Source organism: Sesamum indicum, linkage group LG9, assembly GCF_000512975.1.
Source record: "Sesamum indicum cultivar Zhongzhi No. 13 linkage group LG9, S_indicum_v1.0, whole genome shotgun sequence".
NCBI lineage: Eukaryota > Viridiplantae > Streptophyta > Magnoliopsida > Lamiales > Pedaliaceae > Sesamum > Sesamum indicum.
Genome location: NC_026153.1, coordinates 6,535,755 through 6,544,387, shown reverse-complemented (window position 1 = coordinate 6,544,387; position 8,633 = coordinate 6,535,755). Strand labels below are relative to the sequence as shown.

Genomic DNA, 8,633 nt, shown 5'->3' with positions numbered 1-8,633 from the left:
TGGAACATCTCAGCGGAGAGCACTGTTTTGTACGGGGAGGCGGGTCAGGCCTCTTGGGAAATTTATAGCAACACTCAGCTTCCTCGCGATCAGGCATCAATACTGGCGGCCTCTCATACTTGCGTTGAGGAGCATTTAGCCCATACTTTGATGCAGGTAACCCGTTAATAATTTTGGTTTTATTTCTAACCTTCTTTTAAACGCTTTTCTGCGATCTCTCAGGCATCGGCCCTTTCCCACAATATGGCTCTGAAATGTACCAGCCATAGGAGGGACCATTTGACTGCAGTTAAAAAGTTAGAGGATCTTCGCCGACAATTTGCTGAGAAAGAATCAAGGAAAAAGGCTCTGGTCGCTGAAAATGAGAGCTTAAAAGGGCAGCTCGCCGAGCTTTCTGCTGAATTGGAGAACGTTAAGGGCAAGGCTTTTTCTGATGGTCGAAGGGAAGGAGTCATGGCCGGCAGAGAGGAAGGGATGGAAGAGGGCTACGAAACAGGTCGATTGGATGGTATTTGGGAAGGCAGGTTCGATCGCATTCATATCGAGGAGCACAAAAAGGTGCTCGCTGAAGCTCGATTCCAAGCTGCTCGTGATTTTTTGAGGTCTGCGGCTTTTCTAACTGCGGTGGAGATGAAGGCGGCACGCTTTTTTATCGACGGGTTTAATACATGCAAGGCCCAAGCAAACACTTTGCATGCTTTTGCCAAAAACTTCGATCAAGGGCAGTTGAACCCTGGCTTGGATAAAGACCTTCAGCCGTACACAGCCGTACACAGCCATACACAAACACTCTGCGAGTTTGATGTTTTGCTGGACGAAGTAGAGGCTATGAAGTACCTGTCATCGTGATTTCCCATTCCCCTTTTTGTGAACTTACCTCTTCTTTTGCGAACTTGTTAAGTATAGGGGTTAGCTTTTAGAGGTTTATACTCTTGGCATTTGTATTAGGTTGCAACTTGTCCAAAATTAGATTTTTGCAATGCATCGCCATATTTGACAGTTGTAACTACTGTGCCTTCTGGATATTGAGAATTTGTATAGCATCAAATTAGAAGCCCTTACATGGATACTCAAACGAACATTTCACCTTAAAACTGCTCGTGGGATTCTTAGATCATCCTCGGATTCCGTTGACCCAACTGCTTTTGACAGCGTAATTAGCGGCCCTTATCAGATTGCATTTAATTACCTGCATTTCGCGATCTCTTAACCATGCAATTTGGTAACCTTTTTCAGGTCCCAATGAATTAGCCTTTTTCAGATCGCATTCCGCGATCTCTTAAGGATCGGGTTTGTTGACCTTTTTCAGGTTCCAATGAGTTAGCGTCTTTATGAGATCGTCTCTGTTTTTGATTTTATGGAATTCGGTTTAGTTTGTGATACAGATTATTTGGTGATATGGGCTTTGTTGCATTCGTTTTAATTTTGTTTTGTAGAGTTATAAGAGATTGTGTCTTGGTAACTGCCATGGAGCTTTGAAAAAGATGATGGGGTTTTGTTGGTGTTGTTTTTTGTGTGTACAATTCTTGTTTTGAAATTCGTTATGATAATTTGGAATACTGTGTAGATGATCCAAAGAAGACACAGCACTTACTTTCACTGGATGGAGCCAAGTAGAGGCTTCACTTGCTTAAAGCAAACCTACTGGAAGAAGGGTCCTTTGATTCTGTAGTTGAGGGATGTGTTGGCGTTTTTCACACTGCATCCCCTTTCTACCATGCAGTCACTAACCCACAGGTCCCTACCCCCCTATCCTTTTTCTTTTGTAAATTGTTGCCGTCACACTATCTCAGGAGACTGGAAACTTGTTGATGGAAAAGGGCAATCATGCCAGAGCCGGCATTTATTTCAGTGGCCTCAACTTTTACTATACTATTTTGCTGTCTGGCTTAGTTTAGTATTATGAATTATGCTATTAGACTGAAGGTAGTGTGGTCATTCTATTTCTCTATAGAACTCATTTATTAAGCTGCTTATTAGATTGACACCTCTTGTAGTCAGTTTAACTGAATATAAGACATTTCTTTAAGTTCTTGGTTCATCCAGCTAAGTTTATCACTTGTAGCAGCATTTTTTGCTGAAGTCAATTTTCACTTTCCCCAGGCAGAATTGATTTCTCAATTAAAGGGGACTATCAATGTCCTTGCCTCATGTGCAAAAACGCCATCCATTAAAAGGGTAGTGCTGACATCTTCTTTAGCTGCTGTTGTACACAATGGTAAACGTCGGACACCTGAAGTGGTGGTGGATGAGAGTTGGTGGTCCAATCCAGAGCTTTGCAAAGAAATGCAGGTCAGAGTTCTATTCCTCTTCTATTTTTGGGAAATGCTAATCCTATAACTAGGTGCAGAGGATGTCGTATGGTTACTTCTTTAGGTCAATTTCCACAAAATCTAGTAGTTTTCTCAGTTTAAATTATTAAATATGGTAAATATTCATTTATTTCAACATTGACAAGAAATATTAGAGCAGTAATCAAATTTGTTGCAACAAGGGTTTGTTGTCACTAATTTGGTGATTGACTACTGATTCCATGATTCTTGACATTCTTATTTTTCTTCTTTGTTCTCACATATTTCCCATGATAAATGTCACTTTGGTTCTGCTTGTTTATGTCGTACTGCTTCCACCAGCAATGGCATTTGCTTTCAAAGACATTGGCTGAGGATATGCTGCCTGGGAGTTTGTAAAAGAGAAAGGAATAGACATGGTTACCATAAACCCTGGGATGGTAATTGGTCCATTGTTGCAGCCAACACTCAACACAAGTTGCGCTGCTATTCTGAACTTGATAAATGGTAAGTTCCAGCAGGTCCTTAGATTTTAGTCCCTCATCATATCTATAATTGATTCACCTGCTAATATCTTTTAAACTACATAATTTCTTTGCTTTGGTATATAAATTTTGGGATTTTTTTCATCCATTTCCTGTAATGTGTTCCTTTCCTTTCGATCCCTGTTTGTTCTTCTTTTTGTTTTTTGTTGGAAAACAAAAATTGCTCAATAGAAAAATTTAGAGATTTTAGTAAGTCAAAACTACTGGTAATATGCAGATAAGTAAATTAATGGTGATATGCAGATCAAATGAGAAATTCTACTTTATCTTTTCCTAGCCGAAAGCAATGGTGGATCAGATCAAATGCTTTTGCCTCTTTACATAATTTTTGGTTTTTGCATTGGGATATTAAGAACTTTACATTGGAATTCTCTACTCTTCGTCTCGGAACAAGCAGGTGGAGAAACACATCCAAATTCTACCTTTGGATGGATAAACGTCAAAGATGTGGCAAATGCACATATATTGGCATTTGAGAATCCTTCGGCCAAAGGAAGATACTGTACTGTTTGGAAGGTTGCACACTTCTCAGAGGTCGTGAAAATCCTGCGTGAACTGTACCCTTCTCTCAAACTTCCTGAAAAGTAAGTCCTGTCCTTGATTGACTTTTAATATCATATATTATGTGAAACTTTGATCAATGAGTATCCCATTCCTTATATTTATTTTGAGTAGTATTTCTTCTTTTGATTAGCATTTTGGTACTCTCGTTCTTGCATCCTATAACTTCTTTATTAACAGACAGCTGTTGTTATGTTGCTTGAGTATGTGAAGCTATGTCACATCTGAGTGTGTACGAATCAAATCAAGTGCTGTGCTATCAACCAAACGCTTTGTGTGGGGAAATTAGTTAGAGTTGCAAAATTGATACCGACGATCTTTATTCTGGTTCCAACCATTAATTGCATAATTTTCATATATCTTCCCTTCTAATTTTCAAATGATGGCTCGGTATTGTACCTCCTTCCAGCATACTTGCATGACAAAACAATCGAGTCCTTTGTCGTAATAAATCTCACTCGCTCACAATATTGATTATTTATTTATTTTTTGGGGATTTCCTTGTACAGGTGTGGGGATGACAAGCCGTTTGTTCCCACCTACCAGGTGTCGAAAGAAAAAGCAAAAGCCCTAGGCGTTGTGTTCACTTCTCTTGAAGAAGGAATCAAGGAAACTGTTGAAAGCTTGAAAGAGAAGAACTTTTTTAAGCAACCATCAGCTATTTGAGGGCCTATCTCTCTTACAGTCGGTATGTTGCACAATATAAACATCCTATGTTTGATCACTTGGAACCCTAAAAAGTTCCACACATTCTATAGTGGAACATGAATAATAAACTTGTGTCCTGTCCTTCAATGGTAATTGATAAGTAATATTTCTGTTCACACACACACACTGATAGAAAGTTGCACTTAATCTATTACATTGGTTCTGCACCTGGAAGCCTATTCAATAATCTATCACAATTGCCTTTTCTGGGCTACCACTGCAAAGAGAGAACAAGAATTCAGCAATCGATGCCTTTGGCTACCTTCCTCTTCCATCAACTATGACAATTGGAGTTACCTTTTCCCACTTTCTCAAATTAAAGGGAAAAACCATGTTGTCCTCTCAACGACAACGAATTTCCAATATCTCGCAATGGTGATCGTTCGCTCTTTGCGTCGCCTCTCTCACTATCATGTCGCTTGTCCCTTAACCGAAGAAGAAGCATTCTCTTCTCCTTTGCAAGCTGCTTAGCTAAAGAAATAGGCGCCAACTCTTTCATCGGTGTTGTGACCCTGTTTTCTTCCATATTCAGCTCATCCTTGGCATTCTCAAATTCATCACAACATTGGTTTTCCTTCAAGTGACATTTTAATACATGACTTTTCATTACAAGTTGTTTTCTTGGAGGATACGAAATCGTCTTTAACTCCCTGTTTGTCTCAAGTTCTACTTCTGCTTCAGATTTCTTAAGCTCCTCCTGAAGCAAAGATTGTTGAAATTTTTATTAAAGGATTTCTTGAAATTCAAAGATTTGAATGAGGGAGAGAGAGAAGTTTTGATTTACTGCAGTATATTTGGATTGTACATTCATTTCAAATTCAAATGGTTTTCTTTAATCAAATTAAATTTCCATGGTTACTGTTTCAAGTTTTAATTTTTGGATTGATATCCATTCTTCAATTTTCAGCCGTTAGTGGATGTAGTGCTTAAAGTTTCAATTTGGATATTGAAGGCCTTAATGGCCGGTATCAATTTCTGCATTAAATTGGGAAGAATTGCTCTCTATATAAAGCTGAAATTCTTACATTTGATTTCACAACATTCTCACTTCTCCCTAAACACTCTCTCGATTGGCCTTTTTCACTTAGCATTCGTATTTCTTTCAAATTTTTGTATTTGAGTCTCTTATTTTAATAAGTTTCTGAGTGTTTGATCGAGGTGTTCTTCGGTATAGTGCTAAAACCGAAAGAACTGTAACCGTCTTATCCTAGGAGAAATTACGTTGAACCCGATGCACTGCTGATACAGGGCATATATTTTCTTCAAGGCAAGCAGCAATTATGCGATTCAGTTAAAATTAACGACTTCAAAATTTGACTGAGAATTGTTACGATACAATGCTCGTTGTAAGTTTTCGATTTAAATTTCTTGTTATAAATAGCGTTTCTAATTGTGTTATGTTATTTGTTCCAACGTGGCTTTAGTTGCTTTTGATTTCTAAATTCGATTGTACTATTTCAAAACGTCGTTTCGATTACTTGAAATCAAATATTTTCCCAACAATCTTGAAGAAAATATACAGGTTTTGAAACGCTATTTTCAAATTCTTTATTTGAAACGTTACTTTTTAGTTTCCTAAAATACTAAAGATGGCCGAGCCGATTTCTGTTACAATTCCGATCACACACAAGGTCGACTTGACCGGTTTACCGGACAAGTTTTTGGGCCAATTTTTCAAACACTGGCAACAACGAATGAAAATTTAGTTGACGATGAAAGGATTTTTGTCAGTGATTCAGGTGATCACACCTGAACCTACTGATACCGATCCCAAAACTGCTGAGATAGCGCAGTGGACAAAATGGAATCAAATAGGCAGAGGAGCGATTTTGTCAGCCCTGTCAAATACGCTCTTCAATGTCTATTGTTCCGATTCTTACACTGCTAAGTCTATGTAGGATGAATTGGACCAAAAATATAATACTAAAGAGCAAGGGCTCGAAAAGTATTCTGTTTCCAAGTTCATGAGGTATCAAATGATTGAGGACCGGTCTGTAGCTGAACAGACTCATGAGATTATCAACCTTGAGCATGCTCTGGCTGATGCTGAGATGAAGCTTCCCGAGAAGTTTCTAGTCAAGCATGACACTCAAGCATTCTCTTCTCCTTTGCAAGCTGCTTAGCCAAAGAAATAGGCGCCAACTCTTTCGTCGGCGTTGTGACCCTATTTTCTTCCATATTCAGCTCATCCTTGGCATTCTCAAATTCATCACAACATTGGTTTTCCTTCAAGTGACATTTTAATACATGACTTTTCATTACAAGTTGTTTTCTTGGAGGATCCGAAATCGTCTTTAACTCCCTGTTTGTCTCAAGTTTTACTTCTGCTTCAGATTTCTTAAGCTCCTCCTGAAGCACAGATAGTTGGAGTTGCAGCTCATTGGCCTTGTTTTCATACCCATGAGCTTTCTCTTTCCATTCTTCCACCTAAAAGAACACATAAACTATGTAAAATAACAAAAATTCACCACAATGAACACAAACACAGCATGTTTAAGGGACTGAATCTCGCTATCTGAATTATGCGCTCGATGTTCCCAGAAATCACGGGACGCCTGCAGTTCTTCCATTTCTCCCCTCACCCTCCCCAGCATTTCTTGCATTTGTGACCATTGCTCAGTCTCCGCCCTCACTTGCTCCACAATTCTGCCAATGATGGCCTTACAACGTCCTGAGCATCTGTTATCCTCGTCCAACGTTGGTTCCTGCCGGCGAAGAAACATCTCTTCAGCATGTAAATGTATAAGTCTTACAGATTTAACTCCTTTAGCATGAATCTTTTAGCCCAGTTCAATAATTGGATGCAGATGGTTACAAAAGTTCAGAAAGATGCCAAATCCAAGTCTGCGCAAGAATACATTTTTATATATTATTTAATCTAGAAATATAATGTATATTTTTCTATTCATAATATATTTTAAAATATAAAGTATTATTTATTATATGCACGTGGGTACAGTATGCCGCAACGGCTAGTTAATTTAAAAAAAATCCACTACCAACAATAGAGTGTTTCCGTCCAATGCATGAGCTCTAGAAGTCTAGAATCAACAAAAATTGGGTAAATTGCAATCTACTTATCTGTATTCTGAAAAATAGCAAACAACCCCCTTATAAAAAATAAAATAGCAATTTATCCCCCAATTTTTTTTTAAAATGTAGTAATTTATCTCCCTATATTTTAAAAAATTACCACCTCAAGTAGTGCGGTAAGCTGCTTCATTTTTTAAAATGCAGGGGATAAATTACTATTTATTTTTTATAGGAGGTAATTTACTCATTTTCAATATCATATACGGACAAATTACTATTCACCCAATAAAATTTAGTCAGACCTATATACAAGTTGGGTTGGGTCCCTAATAGACTTTGATCCATCCTTGATATATGCGCCTTACCCATCGTTGTATATTCTTGATTCACTTGGCTATTATCATTTCAAGTGGTTTCAGTTACTTTTGTATAACTTTCTGGAGTCTTGTTTTTTATTTGATCAAATTTGAATTAATTTATTTATTATATATGATGGCGTATTAAAAAATCTTCTTGAAAGTACTAAATAAAAAGGAATTAACACGCGAAAAGAAATTAGCACTTTGATACTTAAATGAGTAATTGAATTTGGAAAGAAAATTGATAAACCGTAATATAACGATGAATTAAAGAAAATGAGTAGGGAGCTCGATATTCTTGCTTAGGAGTGGCAGATGAGTCGAGCCGGCTCGACTCGAGCTCAGGTTGAGTTTTCACCAGCTCAATATTTTATTTTATTTTTTATATATATTTTTATTTTTGACTTTTTTATATATTTAATTTTATATTTAATATTTGATCAGTTTATAATCAAAATTGACCATATATTATAATTATTAATCAATACCATACATTTTATTTTGGATAATGATAAATTATGGTACTTTTATTTATACATTTAATCTTTATACAAACAATAAATTTAATCAACAACTTAGTAAATTATAATATTTAATTATTATTTAATATGATATATATAAACTTTATGTAATATTTTAATATATATTTGTATTACATTTATATATTTTTTAAATTGACAAGTGATTTACTTATGATTTTTTATTATTTATAAATTTATGTCAAAATTTAGTAATTCCTATTAATTAATCTAAAAATAATAATAATAATAATAATAATAACAACAACAGTAATAATAACAATAATAATAATGATGATGATGGTTGAACAATTCTAATTATTATTTTATTATATATATAATGAGATTAAAAAGTTTAATCAATAATTACGATATCTTAAAACTCGGGCGCTCGATTTATACGAAATTTAAATATAACAAGACTGTATAAATTAGATCATATCAGACGGTATGATTTAAAATCTCATGGCCTGATTCAACGATACACCGTCTTGAATGATTACTCTTATGTTTCGAGTATGATATCTCTATATCTGTATATCCCATAAGTCTAAAACTTTACCAAATGTATTTTTCTATAAGTTTAATCATATCTAACGGTCTGATCTGAATTTTGAT

General features: G+C 36.1%; 2 protein-coding genes and 1 pseudogene across 2 annotated transcripts in view; 2 read left to right on the top strand and 1 right to left on the bottom strand.

Annotated features, from left to right (window-relative positions):
• Positions 1-1,117, top strand: part of LOC105170812 — a 12,799-nt gene extending 11,682 nt beyond the window's left edge. Inside the window, exon 2 of the mRNA XM_020696561.1 lies at positions 223-1,117. Coding sequence (XP_020552220.1) covers positions 223-849 — 627 coding nt within the window. The 3' untranslated portion in view covers positions 850-1,117. The remainder of the gene's footprint in view (positions 1-222) is intronic.
• LOC105170893 overlaps positions 1-4,198 on the top strand; it is a 16,688-nt pseudogene extending 12,490 nt beyond the window's left edge.
• The window catches only part of LOC105170892 (cingulin-like), a 5,770-nt gene continuing 3,318 nt past the window's right edge, over positions 6,182-8,633 (bottom strand). Inside the window, exons 3-4 of the mRNA XM_020696791.1 lie at positions 6,592-6,830; positions 6,182-6,532 (exon numbers count right to left, since the gene is read on the bottom strand). Of these exons, the coding sequence (XP_020552450.1) occupies positions 6,182-6,532; positions 6,592-6,830 (590 nt within the window). The remainder of the gene's footprint in view (positions 6,533-6,591; positions 6,831-8,633) is intronic.